This window comes from Chelonoidis abingdonii, chromosome 5 (assembly GCF_003597395.2).
Source record: "Chelonoidis abingdonii isolate Lonesome George chromosome 5, CheloAbing_2.0, whole genome shotgun sequence".
In the NCBI taxonomy this organism is placed as follows: Eukaryota; Metazoa; Chordata; order Testudines; family Testudinidae; genus Chelonoidis; species Chelonoidis abingdonii.
The window spans coordinates 11,085,913-11,105,656 of record NC_133773.1 but is presented as its reverse complement, the minus strand read 5'-3'; the positions used below and the strand labels follow the sequence as shown (position 1 = coordinate 11,105,656).

At 41.5% G+C, this 19,744-nt stretch overlaps 1 protein-coding gene across 2 annotated transcripts; it reads left to right on the top strand.

Annotated features, from left to right (window-relative positions):
* Positions 1-481: 481 nt before the first annotated feature.
* REST (RE1 silencing transcription factor) lies at positions 482-18,855 on the top strand. Of its 2 annotated transcripts, none has more exons than XM_032782987.2 (4): positions 482-562; positions 2,585-3,495; positions 10,364-10,447; positions 13,447-18,855. In XM_032782987.2, exons 2-4 carry the CDS (start codon positions 2,595-2,597, stop codon positions 15,138-15,140), a joined length of 2,679 nt encoding a protein of 892 aa, XP_032638878.1. In that variant the 5' UTR covers positions 482-562; positions 2,585-2,594; the 3' UTR covers positions 15,141-18,855. The 2 variants fall into 2 exon arrangements, with proteins under 2 accessions (XP_032638878.1, XP_074922161.1); XM_075066060.1 differs by lacking the exon at positions 482-562 and adding an exon at positions 1,301-1,893 and having other exon boundaries at positions 1,956-3,495.
* Positions 18,856-19,744: the final 889 nt, after the last annotated feature.

Below are 19,744 nucleotides of genomic sequence, written 5' to 3'. Positions count from 1 at the left end.
CATCGGTCCTATCTACCGCCCTCACCCACCCCACATCCCCATCAAATCACGCCCACATCCTCTCTCACCTCACCCTCTGCAAGGTCCTTATCACCCTGCTCATCACCCACGGACCTCAACAGCCCATCCATGCACCTCTCGTCACTCAGCCTGCAGGTCCCTTATCAACCCCCGTCACCCACCCCACAGCCCCATCACTCCCCCCTCACTCAACGCCCTACACGTTCGCATCGAATCACCCCCCAATCTCCACCTCTCCCCGCATCCATACCCCCCAGGTCCCCGGGACAGCGCGGGCCACCCCCTGAGATGCCTGAACACCCCCCCCACCATGTCCCGGCACACGCCCGGGGCGGGCGGGCGGTTCCGGGGGCGGGGGGCCGGCGGGCGGGGCGGGGCGTGCCGGGCGGCGCTGGCGGCGCTGCGGACGCAGGAGGTGTGCTGGAAATGCCGCGGCGCCCTCCCGCCGCCCGCAGCAGAACTCGCGGCCGCCGTTGCCACTGAGCCGGCCCCCCCCTCGGGAGCAGGCAGAGCCCGGGCGGCCGGCGGGCCCGGCCCGCCGGTGAGTGCCCGGGAAGCGGCTGGTCCCGCGCGGCGCGGGGAGCCAGAGGCGCTGTCAGGGCTGATCTGACAGTGAGGCAGCCGGCGGGCGGCGGGCCAGGCCGGCGGGCGGGGAATCAGCACCAAGGCTTAAGGGGCCGGGGCCTGCTCGTCGCGCGGGCCCCCGCGCTGCGCCCGGCGGAGGCTTCGGGCCGCGGTCTGAACGCGGCGGACAGCGGTGCGAGGGTGCCGAAGGGCTGCCCCGCCGCCGGGCCTCCAGGCCGCGCGGCGCGGAGGCTGCGACAGCCGATTTCCTGCGAGGCTGGGCCCTGGGTCTCCGTGGCTGGGGGGGGGCGTGACCTTGGCCGGGGCCGCGGGGAAGCAGGGGCGGCTCTGTCCTGCGGGGCTGGGGTGAGGAGGAGGGCCGGTGGGCCCGCGAGCGATCGCGCGAGGAAGGGAAGCAGCGCGCGCCGCGGCGGGGGAGCCGGGGGCAAGTTGTCCGTCCCGCCTCCGGCGGGCGGGGGCCGCTCGGGGCGCGGCGGCGGCAGCGGGGTGAGCGGGGCCGCGGGGGGACGGGAGCGGCTTTGTGTTGGGTCTCGGAGAAAATGGCCGAATGCCTGTGTGTGGAATGCGGCCGCCGCCGCCGGTGCTGCTGGCACCGCCACACGCAGGAATCTGGTAGCGGGCGGCCCCCCCGGCCCGGCCCTGACTGCGGAGCTTGGCCGGCGGAGGTCGGCTGCTGGGCCTGGCCCCGCGGAGCAGACACGCCAGGCTTTAGAGAGCAAGCGGGGCCGTCGTGCTGATCTGGGGCTCCGGATAGCGACTGTACTTCCCGGGGCTGGGGTGCGAGCGAGGGGAAATGTTGTGCAATGGGAGCAGATTGCATCTGGTTTCGTCTGAAATCCGCGGCCGAGCAGACCTAACTTGGCTCTTTGAGAAACCAAATGGAACTGGAAAAGTCTGTGCGTAGCTCTGAAAGTAAAGGCATTTGTTGCTTTGAAAAATGCAGCTTTTGGTGTTTGGCCTCCAGCAGGATTCCTTAGTCAAAGTAGGCCGAATACGGAAAAGTTGTTGGTAGTAACGTTGCTTTTTAATATGGTGAACGAAACTTCTGTATTCTTTCTTGGTCTTTAACCCAACAGAAATCACACTCATTCTCTCCTTGTCATTGTTGTAGGCCTCGATATTAAAGAGGCCTTGAAGAAATTAACAAAACTGATTAACTTGTCAAGAGCTCTAGTCATCTGGAAGTTGTGATGAGTCCACACCAAATTCAATTAAATTGACCATTACCACAGTCTTCCACTTTGTAAGACATGGCTGTAGGTAATGGAGGCACAGCATGGCTTTTAAGTCGCCAAAGCTTTTGGATTTACAAGACAAGTGAAAGAGAGCTTTTGGATTCACAAGACAAGTGAAAGAGAGCTCTTGGATTCACAAGACAAGTGAAACTAGAAAGAGAGCTCTCTCCCAATTTCCCACAAACTTCACATAACTTTTCTAAAGTTCAGAAAGAATTTTCAGATTTTTTTGTGAAAGCAGATGCAAAATGAGTCTCTTTGCAAAGAGGGTATCCTAGTATGGGAATACATGCCTTCCAGCTTTGAATGAGAGGGGGGAGGGGAAGGGATTCAGAAATATATCTTTAGACATATTTGAAATTTAGTTCAACAATGAATAATATTTTATAATACTAATGTGTCTCGTGATAGTGTAAAGCAATTAATAATTTGTTTTAGATTATAGTTAAAGTAATTTTTTTTAAAGAAATAAAATTTAAAGCAAATTTTTTAGAGGGTGAGTTCATAGAAAAATGAATTAGTATTTGCTCAGTTCAAGAAAGAAAATATTTATCTAATCTAAGGAAGAGATAACTCACCAAATCTTTTTGTTTTTATTCTCCTATTTGTATTTAATAATTGACCATCTTCAATAGATTTTCATAGATTTCTGAAGTACACTCTTAGTTTTGGGTAGTACAACATGGATGTTTTATATTTGTAATTGTTAGATTTTTACTGGTGCTGTTGTTTTTTTTTGACAGAATTGCTGTTATGGCAACTCAGGTGCTGGGGCAGTCTGGTGGGAACAGCCTGTTTGCTGGCAATGCTAACATCAGTATGGCATTGTCTAACGACATGTATGATTTGCATGACCTTTCCAAAGCTGAGCTGGCAGCCCCTCAGCTTATTATGTTGGCAAATGTGGCCTTGACAGGAGAAGTTAATGGCAGCTGCTGTGATTACCTGGTTGGAGAAGAGAGGCAAATGGCTGAATTGACAACCGTAGGTGACAGCAACTTTTCAGACAGTGATGGAGAGGGTATGGAAGATACACAGGGAGTGGGCAGTGACCCTGATGAACCTGAAAACTTGGAATTAGGGACTCTTGAAATTCCTAGTGTGGAAACCCAGGGTCCAGCTGTTTGCCCTACTCCTGAGACTTGCAGTCTGGACAAGGACCTCCCATTGGAAGCACCAGATACTCCGGAGAGTGTGGAGGACAAATGTAAAAGCTTGAAGAGCAAGCCATTTCGTTGCAAACCATGCCAGTATGAGGCCGAGTGCGAGGAAGAGTTTGTGCATCACATTAGGGTTCACAGTGCCAAAAAATTCATTGTAGAAGAAAATGCAGAGAAGCAAGTCCAGGTCAAAGAATCTGATTCTTGCACCACAGAAGAGGCAGATTTCTCTAAGGGGCCTATTCGTTGTGATCGTTGTGGCTATAACACTAACAGATATGATCACTATCTGGCTCACTTGAAACACCACAACAAAGCAGGAGAAAATGAGAGAGTCTACAAGTGCACCATATGCACTTATACTACAGTCAGTGAATATCATTGGAAGAAACATCTAAGAAATCATTTTCCTAGGAAGGTGTACACATGCTCCCAGTGCTCCTATTTTTCAGATAGGAAGAACAATTATATTCAACATATTCGAACTCATACAGGTAAGTCTTTCATCTGTATATGAGTAGGAATATTGGTGCAGGGGGGAACTATACTAAGTATATAAAAGTGAGATTCTTGTATTTGCAAGATTTGCTCCACCCTGATAAGGCTCTCTGTTTGACTGTTGTAGTCATATAATATTACCAGGTTAGCTTCCAACTACATGGAAACCCATACTTGATATGAACTGCACTTTGTAGTCCTGAGAAAACACATCCAGTGTTTCCAAGGGGAGATTAAGAGTATTGTATCCATTTTGCTCAGCCCAGCAGTCTAAAAAACACATTATCCTGAACAAAACTTGAATATATATTTAAAAGTGGTTCATTACCTTTGGAATTTCTGGACCTGCAAAGTTCAGGCCAGCTGCCTTAAAAAAAAAACAAACAACAAAATTGACATCAGACTAAGGGTAAAGTTTTCAAAGGGTCTGTGCGACTCAGGCACCTTTGAAAACTTTATCCTAAGGTTGAGCCAAAACTTGATCATTTTCACATTCAATTTCTATAATAGAAAACAAGGAATTCACATACACACGCAGAAATGAAACTCCCCTAATCCCAAACCTTGAGCAACTACCAACCCTGCTGAGAGGTTAAGAGCAGAATCCACTATAACTACATTAATCTTAGTTGGCCAAGCTTGTGCGACTTTCCACTTAACTTGATGGCGTTTCTCTGTTTGGATGTAATGTGGTAACTTTTGAACCCCATATCCAATTAATTCCAGAATTTCAGGGAGTGTTCTCAGAATCAATGGGCAGAATCCTGTTGATTTTCGGGAAAATTGGAAAACCACTGGGGGGAAATTGGGGACACACAGAAGACCTGCTCTCTGTCTAGCAGTGCCACAGCTTCAGGCACCCCTGCAATTGACTGTAGCTCAAGGTACTGGTTAATACCAGTTAACACTGGTTCTCAAACTTTTGTTCTGGAGGCCCATTTCACACACCAACCCTCTGAGTGTAACCCCCATTATAAATTGAAAACACTTTTTAAAATGTTTAACACTATTATAAATGCTGGAGGTGAAGTGGTATTTGGGGTGGAGGCTGACAGCTTGCGACTCCCCATATAATAACCTTCTGACACTCTGATGGGTCACGACCCCCAGTTTGAGAACCCTGAATTAACACCTTCTGACATAACAATACCCCAATTTCATTCCTCTGCTCATTCTCCCAATAGATTTCAACATGTTGACACCTTGAATTTCTTACCTCCCAGACAGAAAGAAGAGAAGTAATAATGCAAGGGAAGGCTCGCAGAACCATTGCAGGGGCAGGTGGGGAATGCTGGTATGGACGGAACAGGGGTGTACACAGAGTCTTGGGTTGGGGGTTGGGAATAGGGACGTCACACAAAACCCCTGATGGGATGCAAGAGTGGTATGGTATGAGGGGAGATGGGAGAACAGAGCTATGGCATGAGGCGGAGAGTAAGTGGGTTGCAGAGAGTCCCTAATGTAGATGGAAGGGTGGCCCACAGGGAGCTTGTGGGGGAATGGAGGGCTGCCAGGAATCCCTGGTATGTACAAAGAGCTGGGCTTACTGAAGCTATGACATGTGCGACCCCTTAGTTACTGTATCTGGGACTCAGATGTTTCTACGGTCCCCTATGCTGCAGTATCCAAAAGAAATAGGTACCCCATTTGTTAACACGCAGGAGTCTCATGTCAGAGATTTTGAACCAGTTTCCAATCTGCTACTGACAGTCTGAAAACAAAAAATTAGGGCCTCATTTTGCCTTGCACTAAATGCAGTCCCAGGAATTTCTGTGAAGTGGCTCCAGGTGTAGGGCAGGACAGAACTTGGTCTAAATATTTTGTCTATTTTAACAAGATATTCTTAAGCATGAGCAACCAGTTTCCAAATCTCTTACATAGGGCTCCTATGCTGTCAATGTCACAAGTGCTGTTACTTTTTGGCAAAATGGCTGCCCATGCCACCAGCTTTATGTTTAATCACAATTGGTGTTTGATTGGCCAGATTCACTCCTGAGATAATGGGATAAAATTCTTTCTCTGCTCCTGTGACACAGAAGGGGATTCACATGTGGCTGGGTTAGTTGGCAGTGTGGTCACTTCTCCTGGGGGCAGCTTTAAATTCCAGCCAGTGAAGATTACCTCAGGGAGAGAGACTCAATCATCACATCTTCCAGTTGGCCGGGGCTGGCCCCCCTCCTCCTTCCGACTGTGCTGGCTGAGCAAAGTGCATAGAGAATTTCTCTTTGTGTTTCTAACCCAAGTAAAATGGTTTTAGTGGCTTCATCTTAATCTCCTACACAGTCCTTCATAGTTTGAAATCTCTGTTTAGAAGTCCATGACTGGAGTCATGAGATTTGCAGGTAAAGACTGAGGTACAGTGGTGAAGCTACATGGAGAAGCTTGTACAGTGCCCTTAGTTTTTTATTTATGTTAAAATGTACTCATATCTGCCAAACAGAAGTATCTTGTTTAGAGGACACCATCAGCTTAAAAAATATCACACTTCTGTCTGCAAATACTTTAATTACTCTTTTTAAAATCACACCTAAGATTATTAGAGAGACAAGGTGGGGGAGGTAATATCTTTTATTGGACCAACTTCTTGTTGTGAGAGAGCATGAAACCTTGTCTCTCTCACCAACAGAAGTTAGTCCAATAAAAGATATTACCTCACCCGCCCTAACTTCTGTTGGTGAGAGAGACAAGGTTTCATGCTCTCTCACAACAAGAAGTTGGTCCAATAAAAGATATTACCTCCCCCACCTTGTCTCTCTAATATCCTGGGACCAACATGGCTACAGCACTACTGCATACCTAAGATGGTTGTAACTGAAAAAGATTGGGAAAAAAACAATACCTTCCTGTCTTTCTGTTTATTTTGTGCATTTGACAGCATTTTGTGTATGGTCAGTTTCACCATTTTCCCTGTAGTTAGTCAGTTTCTGCTTTTGTTGGTGTGGATCTTTCAAAGATAATTAAGAGAGGGAAAACTTTTTTTTTTAGAAAATAGAAAATATGATTGTAAAATCACTAAAATAGGCAGTGGGGCTAAAGATCAAGTGGAGTTTCCTGAAACTACTTTTAATTCATTTTTAAAAATTGTTTTGATTTCTGGTTAATGATGGCTCTTTAAAGTTTCCCCACTTTTGTTTGGATGCTGCAGTCAGCTGAGTCAGTTTATCACTCTGATAAACTCTCAAAAGCTCTCATTGAGATAAGGGTGCTCAGCATTTTATAGGATCTAACCCCAAAGCAAAAGCCTTTCAAAACAGCATTTAGTTGATAGCTGCATTTGGGGTGGACAGTACTGCACAGTAACAGCAGTTATAATATTTCAAAGAGAAATAAATAATCAAAAGAAGAAATGAGCCTTGATCATTTTTCATGCTATGGTACAAGGACTTGTTTGCCAGTATTTGGATTTACGATTTCATTAAATGTTTTGTATTGAGAAATGTTTGCCACTAGTTCACCAATAAATTAAACAGGGAAGCTATTTTAAAAAAATCAAATAAAACAAGTAGAAGGAAGGTTTCTTTTGTTTTTTTTGAGTAACTGTGGCAGTCTGTACATATGGTTCTTCACTTAAGTGTCCTTATTGCTGGTTAAAACTGAACTTTGTATTTACAGTGCATTATGAAACATCCAACCTAGGTAGTTGCTTCCTTCAGTAGGTCTTAATATCTTAAAATGGGCTTGTCAGTGAGGCCCTGATCTGATTTGTTTGAAATATATCTATTTTATTGGAAGTGAGGGGTATGCGTGTGAGATGGAAGGAAGTTGAATTGAAGAAGTAGTTAGTTTTGGGTTTGCTGCCAGCCAGGCTAAACAATCTATGTTGATTGCTGCACAGCTATTTTGTCTTTTCTTTAAAACTCTTATTTGTTACAGTCTCAGTGTCTTTAGGTTGCTGCCATTTCTTAAACTCACTATTGTTATGGTAACACTCTAATTGAAGCCCTCTTATGTAGCTTTTACAATAATATTTAAATCTTCTACATAAGAGATTTTATTTTGATGTTGCTAGTTCTTTACTTTCCATTTAATAGTCTTAATTTGCTGAAGTGGATGTTGTTTCTTAAATTAGTTTCCTAACTGTAAGTAGAGTTACAGATTTTGCGTATAGATTTTTTTCTGCTAATTAGTTTCACACTTATAATGCTCCTGTATGATGAAAAAGATGAGTCCAAGGACTGATAATCATCCTTATTGTAAGAACAACACAAACTCAGACACAAAATTGATACACAAATGAGCTTTTATATTTGCAATCACCACTGCCTTCCCAGGTATTGAACCTTCATGCATCAAGAGAGCTGAAATGCTTTGATCAGGCGTTATGTCTCTGTCAGGTTTTCAGATTGAAGTGAATGTCTTCACTGCAGAGTTAATTTGCGAGTGGGCACCTGGGTTAGGCTAGTTCAAGAGTGAGCAGCCACATGGCAAAGCCCTACCTGAGTTACCATGTCCACTCTGGTGCTGTGCTCTTAGGACTTCTGCGGTCATATCCCATGGTTCAGCTGTGGTAAGCTGAGCAGCTTTGTGGGAGTGTGTGTGAGTGAGTGGGCATGCGGGGGTCATTGTGGGAAAGCACTGGAGGACTATCAGCACTTAGTTTAGCTTGCATTCACACTACAGAGTGAAAGCGGCACTGGGGCTTTAGCCTACAGCCCAGGTATAGAGTGCACCAGCAAGGTCTATACACAGAGCACAACACGTTATGCAGGGGTTCTCAAACGTCATTGCACTGCAACCCCCTCTGACAACAAGAATTACTACATGATCCCCGGAGGGTGGACCAAAGCCTGAACCTGCTTGAGCGCCGCTACCCCAGGCGGGAAGCTTGTAACCTGAGCCCTGCCACTCAGGGCTGAAGCCCTCAGGCATTGGCTTCAGCTCCGGGTGTTGGGGTTTGGGCATGGGCTTCAGCCCTGGGCCCCAGCAAGTCTATCGCCAGCCCCAATGACCCCATTAAAATGAAGTTGTGATCCACTTTGGTGTCCTGACCCACGGTTTGAGAGCTGCTGCATTACAGGGCTCTGTAGTTTACACCCTTACAGGGCGTATGTACCCTACAGTCTGTGGAGCTGTGCAGACAAATTCTGAGTCACTTAAAGTTCTCTTGAAAATTCCACCCGTAGGTGCCTACCTTTTTAGGCTACTGTTTTTTAAAATTTTGGTGTGCGTCCATAAGAGAGTTTGCCATTACTTTGCTAATATATTGGAAGTCTATAGTACCTTTCACTGTTTTATACAGAAACAAAGGGTATGCCTTTGTTGCACAGTGATTGGCACCAGGGTCACAGCATCTGGGGATAGCCTAGCCCAGGTGCGCGTATACCTACAGCAAAACCCAACCTCCATACCTGAGCTTTCAGTGTTCCTACATTTGCCTGTAAGTTAAATCAATTATTTAAATTGCTGCACCCCCTTTAAAGTTATCTAAAAGTGCAATATTTCTGAATTTTAAATTTGTCATTAAATCAAGACTATGACATGAAAAGCACTGGTAATAAGCAGTGACTGAGGCCTTGGCTACACTAGCGCTTTACAGCGCTGCAACTTTCTCGGTCCGGGGTGTGAAAAAAACACCCCCCTGAGCGCTGCAAGATACAGCGCTGTAAAGCACCAGTGTAAACAGTGCCGCATCGCTGGGAGCACGGCTCCCAGCGCTGCAAGCTAAACCCCATCAGGATGTGGAGTACGTGCAACACTGGGAGAGCTCTCTCCCAGTGCTGGCGCTGCGACCACACTTGCACTTCAAAGCGTAGCCATACCCTCAAACTAAAACAGACCAGGATCTTTGGTCATGAATATTCAGATTGGAAAGGAAGTCTCACCTGCTTGGAGGAGGCGTTTAAAAACACAAGTATGTGTCTGGCATAGATCTCCCACATTGTTTTAAGTGGGGAAGAATTAACTTTTTTAGGAGGGGGATTAAAATGTTTTAGGGAGGAATTTTTCTTTCAGCTGCAGATCTAATTAACGATGATTGTATAATTGGATTGGTGGGAGGAAGAAGCTTAGTTAAAGGGCTTGTCTACACATACAGCGCTGCAGTGGCACGGCTGCAGTGCTTAGTGAAGATGCTACGTATACCAATGTTAGAGGTTCTCCAATCGGCGTAGTTATTCCTCTTCCCTGAGAGGCGGCATCTATGTTGATGCGGGAAGCCCCCCCATCGACATAGTGCTGTCTACACCAGGAGTTCGGTCAGTTTAACTGCGTTGCTCAGGGGTGTGGATTTTCCAGCATAGACTAAGCCACAGAAACTCCAAAACAATCTCAGCCCTATCCCTGGACCCTCCCCTACCGCCCTTGGATGTGTCCATACTAGGAAAAAGGTGTGTTCTTAAAATCCTAGTGAAGACAAGGAAGCATGTAACTTTCATGTGTTTTCCAGGTCCAAATAAACACCAGTTGAGAGCCTATGATTTACCTTGACCTGCTTAACCCATGTTAATACTAAAACTGCCTTGTTTTCACTAAGGGCTTTCCTAGTGTTAGCGTTCCTCTACAAATGAAGTTAATCACAAATGCAATTACAAATGCATTTTAGGTTTGTTTATCTGGAAAGTAGATTAACCTAAAAATGAACAAGGCACTGGGGACACCCAGGGTGCATCTATACTACAGAGACTATACCATGTAGCCCTATAGTGTACCCGTAGCCTGCGCCGACAGAAGGAGTTTTTCTGTCAGTCCAGGAACACCACCTCTCTGAATGAAGTTAGCTATGTCAACAGACACCCTCTTCGATCAGCATAGCTGTGCCTACACTGGGGCTTTTGTTGGCATTGCTATATCACTAGGGCAGTGTGGGGCTTTTATTTGAACTTACCATGTTTTGTTTTTATTTGAATTCACTGTTTGTTTTTTCAGGAGAGCGTCCCTATCAATGTGCTATGTGTCCCTATTCAAGTTCTCAGAAGACTCATTTAACCAGACACATGCGAACTCATTCAGGTTGGTAAAAAGCCAGTAATCACAGTAACCGAGAAATAAGCTTGTGACTTTTTGGTTTATTCCATAGAAAATATTTATTAAATTTTTTTAGTGTTGTCCGAGCTTCAACGATCATAATGAAAACAATCTAGCTTTTTAAGAGGACTTTTTTTATCTTGTGCAATTCAAACAGGCCCTGTTGACTAAAGAACAGGACATCTGGTATCCTAGGGGTTTCGTACTTGGGATGGACCATTAGAATCAGATTGTCAAATTAAGCAGTTTTTCTCAAATGCTGCTTCTTCTTACTTCACTTTCTTTACTATGTATAAAGTGACATGCAAAAAGTGTTAATATCTTGTCCTGTAAAAAAATGTTTGGGGTTACATTGTGAAGCTTTGGTTAAGTTGGATAGATTTTGAAAAAGTAGGTAAAATGGTTATCTCTGGGACAGGAAAAAGAAGACCATGATAATTTTTGCATTAGTAAATTAATGTTGTTTGAAAATAAGAGACTCTGCACTGCTGCCTACCACCATTATTGGTTTACTTAAAGATGGCAAGCTTAAAAGTGATGATGTCAAGCTTCATTTGAAAAGTGTTGGAGATCCTTAGATGAAAGGGGCTATACAAGTCAAGTGCAAAGTATTACTATTAAAAGTGGCAAGGAAGGAATAAATAGTTTTCCATTGCTATACAAGGTACATTCCAAGGCTTGGGAGAGTACCTTCATTCCTTTGTACTTTTTAAGAGATGATATAGGTTCAGGAGCAATAGGATGAAGATTGTGGGAACAGATCCTCAGCTTGTGTAAATTGTCATAGCTCAGTTGAAGTCAGTGAAGCTATGACAACGCACACCAGATGAGGATCTAGCCTGTGATATCTAATGTGTATCTGTTTCAGCAATTCTGAGAGAATAGTTAATTTATGCTTGGGAATTAAAAGAAATCTGTCATGGTCATGCCCACTTACTGTAAGAAAATGACTTGTTTAACTTTTATGCACAGTATCACAAAAAAAAATTGCAGAAAATGTTTACACAATAATATGCCCTAGGATTTAAGGCCAATATGGTAATTGTCACTGTCATTTATTTTCCTGTTGTTAAAGTCATATTTGTGTTCTCAGTAACCTATTATAATTGTGTTTGGTCTCTCTTTTACCAATCTTGTTTGTGAAATGGCAGCATTTACTATTTTATTGAGGCGATAGCCACAAGCACAAGTCTAGGAAAACACTATCCCTATTGCCTTAATTCTGACTCGTGTCTGGGTAATGAGGGCAGGATCCAAATCCTAAATTAGGAGAATATAAATATAGTAGTCAGATTATGTTACCAGCCTCAAGACCAGGAACAAAATAATGTGTGCAATGTTGAAAGAGATGAACGAGGCAACTAAGTCTAAAAAAGCAGCAATAGCATATGCAACTATTTTCATATAAGTGACCGTATGTCAAAGAATCCTAGAGATGTAGGGTTGGAAAGGACCGTGATAGATCATCTAGTCCGGCCCCCTGCTTACTGAGGCAGGACCAAGTAATCCTAGCCCATCTCTGACAGATGTTGTCCAACCTGTTCTTAAAACCTCCAATGACTGGGATTCTAGAACCTCTCTTGGAAGCCTATTCCAGAGTTTAAATAGACTGAGATAGTTTTTCCTAATATCTAACCTGAATCTCCCTTGCTGCTGATTAAGCGCATTGCTTCTTTTCTTACCTTCAGTGGGCATGGAGAACACTATCCTCTTTATAACAGCTCTGAATATATTTGAAGACCCCTCTTAGTCTTCTTTTCTCAAGAGTAAACATGCCCAGGTGACACAGGCCAGCTTTTTACATTTTTTTTGGTTTTTAATTGCAGTATAGACGTACCCTCAAGAACGCCATTGGTCTGCTGGATTACTAGCGGTAAATGGAACAATTAAGGAGAATTAGGACATTAAAGAAGCCAAATGACTTCTTTGCATTCTCAGCATAGAAGGTCTTTGAGAGAGACCTACATTTTGTCAGTTAATAAAAAGAGGTACTGCCAGGTTAAGGAGTCTAAAGAGGAGGTGCTAGGGCAAACTGCTCAATTAAATAACAAGACACTAGGACTGGATGGCCGCTTACCTTATTATTAGTCATTTTTTTTATTCTTATTTTTTTGTAAATTTTTCAAAACTGTTGAACTTGTCTTGTTACACTAAAAAAATATTTTTGCACATTTGCATTTATGTAAAATAAGCCAAAGTAGTTCTGCAGTAAACGCATTCAATTGATAGTATGTTTTGTAACACCCTTGTCAAGAAATGCTACAAAAATACAGATGCCCTAGGACTTCAGCAATGATATGAGAGAGCTGCGCTGAATGGAATTGGTCTTCAGTTTTTAAAACTAACATGCAAATGCTAAACCAAATAGGATTTGCATATTATATTTACTAAAAGTAATATTTTAATATTTAAAGTAAAAATTCAGAGAATTGAATTACTAGGGGTAATGATCATCTGAATGGGGGACATTTTTTCCAAAAAATCTGTTTTCAAAGTGTGCTTTATTGCTTTGCTTGCCATGTGTAAGAATCAATTTTCATCCATTTGATTTTAAGTGCAAATAGAAAGTATCTTAAACATTTGTAAAGTTGGACTGTTTTGGAAATATTTATATAAGATGATTGATTATTCATCACCTGTTAATTTCCATTTTTCTACAATGCATTCAATGGACCAGTTGGGTATGGATTCCATTTGCTAATATTACTATAGAATGATCTATTCCGGTATGTATTCATAGACAGAGTGTGATGTGGTTACTGCTTGTTTGGTTGTTTTTGTTTTTCCTTCTCTTTTCTTTGTGTTGTTATTGGTGTCTTTGTGAACGTGTTTGTGACTATAAATTATGATTTTGGATTTCTTAACTTGACATGCTTTTAACAAAGGAGCATGGACAATTTTTTTAATTCATGTATGCACCTATAAAATATTGAATAATTGTTTCTTCTGTGTTTGTTAATCATAATTCTTCACTCATTCCTCAGGTGAGAAGCCATTTAAATGTGATCAGTGCAGCTATGTGGCCTCAAACCAGCATGAAGTAACTCGTCATGCAAGGCAGGTTCACAATGGGCCCAAACCTCTGACTTGCCCACACTGTGACTACAAAACAGCTGACCGAAGTAACTTCAAAAAGCATGTAGAGCTCCATATCAACCCACGCCAGTTCCTTTGTCCTGTCTGTGATTATGCTGCATCCAAAAAATGTAACCTGCAGTATCACATCAAATCCAGACATCCTGATTGTTCGGATATCACAATGGATGTTTCCAAAGTGAAACTACGGACTAAAAAGAGTGAAACTGACTTTTCTGAAAGTGTGAATGACAAGATGGAGAAAGAGCAAATGAAAGGAGATTCATCTGAAAAGAAAAATGAGGGAGCTGTAAAAGTGGAGAAAAAAGAAAGCTTATCAAAAGAAAAGAAACCAGCCAGCAGTATTTGTGTAGGCCAGGTGACAACCAGGAGTCGTAAATCGGCTTCTGAAAACAAGGATGTAGATATTAAAAGTTACAAAAGTACAGAGAAATCAAGTAAAACAAAGAAGACTAAAAGAAAAGCAGAGGCTGCATTAGTTTCCTCTAAGCAAGATCCTGAAAATAACACACAAACAATAGCAAAAAAGAAAAAGAAAGTGGAAAATAAATCCAGAAACTGTCAGGAAGCTCAAAAGAGTGAAGTCCAATTGGAGGGACCTAAAAAACTGAACTCTTGCCTTAAGAAAAACAGAAAAAAGAAAGCTTTGAAGAATAAGTATAGTAAGAAAAGCAATAAACTTGATCAGGAAAAGATCCAAGGTGAGATCATCCCTGAAAAGTCTCCTCTCCCAGAACAGGGCAAAAAGAGGAAGTCTGACAGTGATGAGAATGACGAGCTGAAGGAGCCAGATCCTGTTGTTAGTCCACTGTTAATGAACATTGACAGCCAGATTCCTGATGAGGAAAGCCAGACTATTGATGGAGAGTGTGTGCAGGACCAGGAACAACTTCCCCCACAGTTTCGGGATGAAAACATAGAGCCAGAGGTAAAAGACCAAGAAATGCCCACTTCAGAGGAGGAGAATAAAGAAACCGTTTATGAGAAAGAAGTTGAAGAACAGCCAGATAAAGAACAGGCCACTTGCTCTGAGGAGTCTCCTAGCACATCATCCTCTCAACAAAACCTAGATGTGCCAAAGGATGCATTACCAGATTTGGCGCATCAGCTGGAGCTGGTGAAAACTTGTGAGACAGAAACTGTAACTAATCCAGATCCAGTAGATCTGTCTAAAACAGACTTGCCAGCTGAAGAACCAGCACTACCACCACCACAATCACCAGAAAAATGTGAGCAAGACCCTAAAGAAGCTCTGGCTTTGTCACCTGCAGATAACATGGCAGTGAATGAATCTCAGGAAATTGACGAGGACGAAGGCATCCACAGTCATGATGGCAGTGATATAAGTGACAACATGTCAGAAGGAAGTGATGATTCCGGGTTAAATGGTGCTCGGTCTGTGCCGGAGGAAACAAATAACAAAGCATCACAGGAAGCTGCAGAGGCCAAGGTTGCAAAGGAGAACTATGTGTGTATTTTTTGTGACCGCTCATTTAAAAAAGAAGGCGAATACAGTAAGCACCTCAATCGCCACTTAGTGAACGTGTATTATCTTGAGAAGGCAACAAAGGGGCAGGAATAACCAAATTTCAGTTTGATGGCAAGTTTTTCCTTTTGTTTGTAAGATCTTACACAGTTTATGTACAGTTATTGTAGTCTTTTTAAAACATGGTTTGCTTTAATTAGCGTCTAGTTTAATTTTTTTTAAGTTGAAAATACTTTTGCCAACATTCTGAGTAACGTTGAATTCATTAATTGTATCTCTTGATTAAAGAAGGCACGTAGGTAGGGTATGTGAGGCTGTATCTTATTAAATCAGCATACGCCTCTAGTCTGTTCATTTATGCACAAATTATTTTATCAATTGAGTTTTAGTAAACAGACTATAGCTACACCTGCATAATTCAGATGCATTTTGAACCATAAGAACCTTTTTGTTCTTAGCAGTCAGTTTTTCTCAAATTAAGTTTTAGTTCAATTATCTTAACATATCTTCGTATCAACTATTAATTGATTTTTCTACAAGGAAGATGGCATCTGGTTCATAAAAAGAGCACTTTGTAAAACAAATCAAATTTGTCCAGAGATAAACATAATCATTTGAGGATAATTGTAATTTTGAATATATGTTTCAAATCTTCTAATCATGAGCAGTAAGCCAAAATTTGGAAGTAGTATTTCCAATTTTTGATGGCAGAACCTGTATCTTGGTAAATATATTAATTGAAACTGTAGTTGTAATTGGCATAGTTATGAGGGGAGCAAGTGTTATGTTTTTTTTGTTCTTTACTTTTGATTGTGCTTTAAGGGCTTAAAATATTGCACATTATATTTTTTGATTTTTTTACCTATGCAGTTTAATCCTTTAGGAATAGCCTTTGTGCCGTATATGTACACGATATATGCATGTTTGGTTTTGTTCATGTAATATTTTCTTTATTTTGAAACTTTCAGATTTGTTGCTTACCATGGGCCAGTTTTCTTTGATACTCTTTGCTACAGCTTTTCTTGTTTTCGTGGGGTATTATTGGTTGGGCATGAACTTGGTAAAATTATGGAGTGTTTGGTTATATTTTTCAGTAGCTTTAAAATTGTATAGTTTTTTGGGCAAAGGGTGCTGATTCAGGTTCAAAACATTTTGAATAACCATATTCATGGCATTTTCATTGTATTTTGTCATGAAAATATTACTTTTGATATTTGTAATACTTATAGTGTATTAATTTTAATTAATTTATAACTTCTGATCACCAAGTGGCATATTCATTCTAGAGGGAAATCGACTGCATATTTCTATAAACCTCGTTTTCTTTTTTTCGTCTCCATTTTAATGTGGGCAACTCCCAATCTACAGGATTAAAACTAATTGTAGCACTGATGTAAGTGTAGATCATCCAGATCCAAAATCCCATGCACCAAAAGAAGACTGGTAAGCAATAAACCTGGAATTAGGAAAGATGTAGACTTTTCTGTTCTTTATTCATTCAAGATTTAATTAAACAATTAAACAAAATGGCCTTGATCTGTTAAAGGTGACATAAAGAGAAAATAAATTGGTGGCCATATTATAAACAACTAGGCAAAAAACCCATCTCTGCAGCAGGGGAATCCACATTTATGTCTCTTGGATAGGGTGCAGCCTCCCTGGCTTTTCAGCCCTGAATGCATGCTGGACCTCTGTGGAGCAGCAGTTGTGGATGCAAATGTCAGCTGAATAGAGCCCCCAGTGGGAGAGCTCATCTCCCAAGGCATTTTTGTGACAAGTCCTCTAAATATGAACTCTGCCAAGAAAGAAAAACAAACTCCTATGGCTCTTTTTTCCCCCCCGGGGGACAGCGGAGTTCGTATTTATTCTGATTACTTCTTGTTTTGTCTAGAGACATAACTAGTTCTGGAAACTGCACATCTGTGTGCATAAATACAACTTGAATGAATAGAGAACAAAGACAGTACATTGCTTCTGCTTATGGGGGAGATTGGTAGTGGACGGCCAAAGATTTGTGGGCGGGGGAGATCCCTCAAGACAGAAATAAATTGTATAATGTATAGAGAGTTTGTTTGTGATTAGATAGTGTTCAGTGCTTACCTTGGCTGTGACAATCATTGTCAACTGAAGATCAAGTTGCAACTATATTTATGTTAAAACATTGAGAAAATAAACCTAGTTGAATTGTCTTCCTAAACAACCAGTTGTGATAGTCTTAGCTATAGCTTTCTTATTAATAGTATGTTATCTTTTTATATATAAAATGTTACCATCTTGTGTAAGGGATTTGAACAGAGGCTGGGAATTCCAGTGCCGTGTAGAGGTTTTATGGATACCTTCATATTTTTTAAAAGAACAATTACCATCTTGCAAGAGATTTCAAGAACTTTAATTATATTCAGATAAAGTTTTTGGACAAGCCTGTTTTTTGAGCTGAAAGTAAAAATGTGGCAGTGACATGAATTAAATCTAAACAATTTGCCATTAAATAAAAGCAGACTTATGTTTCTCCTAGTAAATGCTGTACACTGCTGGGAAAGGGGCTGGGCTGAATACTTTTTACTTTGTGCTCACAGGGACTCCATGAAAAGAATAATGCCTATATTAGGCAATATTCCTTATCACAAGATTTGAAAGTGAAAATTAGTGTTAAGTATAAAAAAAAATAAATTGTGGATTCTTCCTACTTAAAAATATACTAGAGATGTGATCTTTTTGCCTTGAAATACTTTAGATATGAGAATGAAACCATGTTGGAATTTCCATTTTTCTGATTTGCTTTTAATAGAGCTAAAGATAAGAATTTGGAAGTATGTGAAAATATGTCACTCTTCTCTTAACAATATGCTTAGACGTTGCTAATGAATATTTGAAATAGGGTGTAAAACTTAGTTAACCTACCTTGTATATCCTAAAATATGTATTTTTCAACTCTCTTTAAACATATGTACCACATTGTGTTTCTTTTCCAAGAAAGTTAAATTATTTTGTATACTTTGTTGCCAGTACTTCTTCCGTCTTATAGGGCTTCTCTGAGCATCAGAACCTTAAGATGAGGCTGGAGGGATTACTGCAGGCTTCCATGTAATGCTATCCCATACTTCCAATCCCATACTGAGTAACATGGTGTTTGGGCCTTTCATATATGAAAATGTACACTCAAAAAGTGACCATCACAAGAAATAATCTAAAAAGTGGATAACCAGGAATTTGTACTCCATGGTAACATAGTTGCTATTTCTGAATTTTGATAAACTAGGCTGGAGCTGTACGTCCTTTAAACTGACAGGTCAGTTAGCATCCGATAACGTTGTTGATTTCAACAGAGTAATAATGTAGCTGATAAGTGTTAAACCAAATTCAAGACATCACTTGAATCTTGGTGGTGTAGATACCTGATTTACATACAATATTAACTGAATCCAGGTAGCTAATGGAATTGTTTCACATGTACATATGCTTTTTTCTAAAATTACACTAGCTAACGAACTTTTGTAAGCTGGCATTGAAACATTTTTATAATGTTTTGTTGCACCATGCTTGAAGCTTTTACAGTGCAATACTTGTATTATTTTCTGAATTAAACCAAAGGTAATTTTTCTCATGCTGTTTATCTACTGTAGTGCATGACAACCTTTTACACATTTGTAATAGATGTAAAACAAACCAGATCACAAGTCCTGTTTTACCTAAACTATGTACGTCTTTTGTCTAAAATGTAGTGTAAAGTTAAACTAAATTGCATTATATTAACCTTTATGAGTGTATTTTCCTAAGCATAGTCATGATTAAATAAACTTTATTAAACTTGTGGCTTATCTACCTTTTATTAATGGCTAGTAAGCAATCTCACTGTCTATGAAAATGGTCTGTAAATAACCCCTAGCATTAGTTAGCAACATTCATATGGAAACCAGCTTCATTATATGGGGCCAGTAGGCTCCCTGTGGCCAAGGAGGGCCCCCATTGTAGTCGTGTGAATCTGTTGTGAGAGCAGGATATGGGCTCCTTATGCACTAGTGTATAGGTTTTTCTGGAGAGGCAAGATGGGTAGGTAATATCTTTTATTGGACTTCTGTTGGTGAAAGAGACAACCTTTCAAGCTACACACAGCTCTTCAGGTTTTTCTGGAGACAGGGATGATGGTTATGCAATTGATTGGCTCCACCAGCCTTTTTCCCTTTCCCCATGCAGAGGGGGTATGAGGGAACAGCAGCATAGACAGAACCACTGCTGTCTGGAGCCGCAGTCTGAGGGATGCTCTCCTCAAGCCCTCAGAAAACCCCAACACAGAAGCCTGCTTATGCAGGCGCTAGGACCATGACTGCTGCTAAATCAGTGGTTGTCAGCCCATTTACCATTCTGGGCCACATATGCAGTTCTGTGTTATGTGGGCCGCATCCAGATTATATAATACCTTTATGGCCCAGGGGATGTCACATGGGCTGCAGTTGTGTGCTGATTGGGCTGCAAGATTGAGAACCACTGCCCTAAGAAGAACTTGCTGCTGAAACTAGTTTAAAAATATTAATAATTTAAAGGGACACTGCCAAGGGGGCTTAGACTTTGATTTATCTTTGCAGTTGTCTATAACTTGGTAGGGAACATCCTCCAGATTCTAAATATATCATCACTTGACTGCTGTTATTACAGAAGTGAGGAGAAACATGATTTGATAGAGATATTTTGCAAATTACACA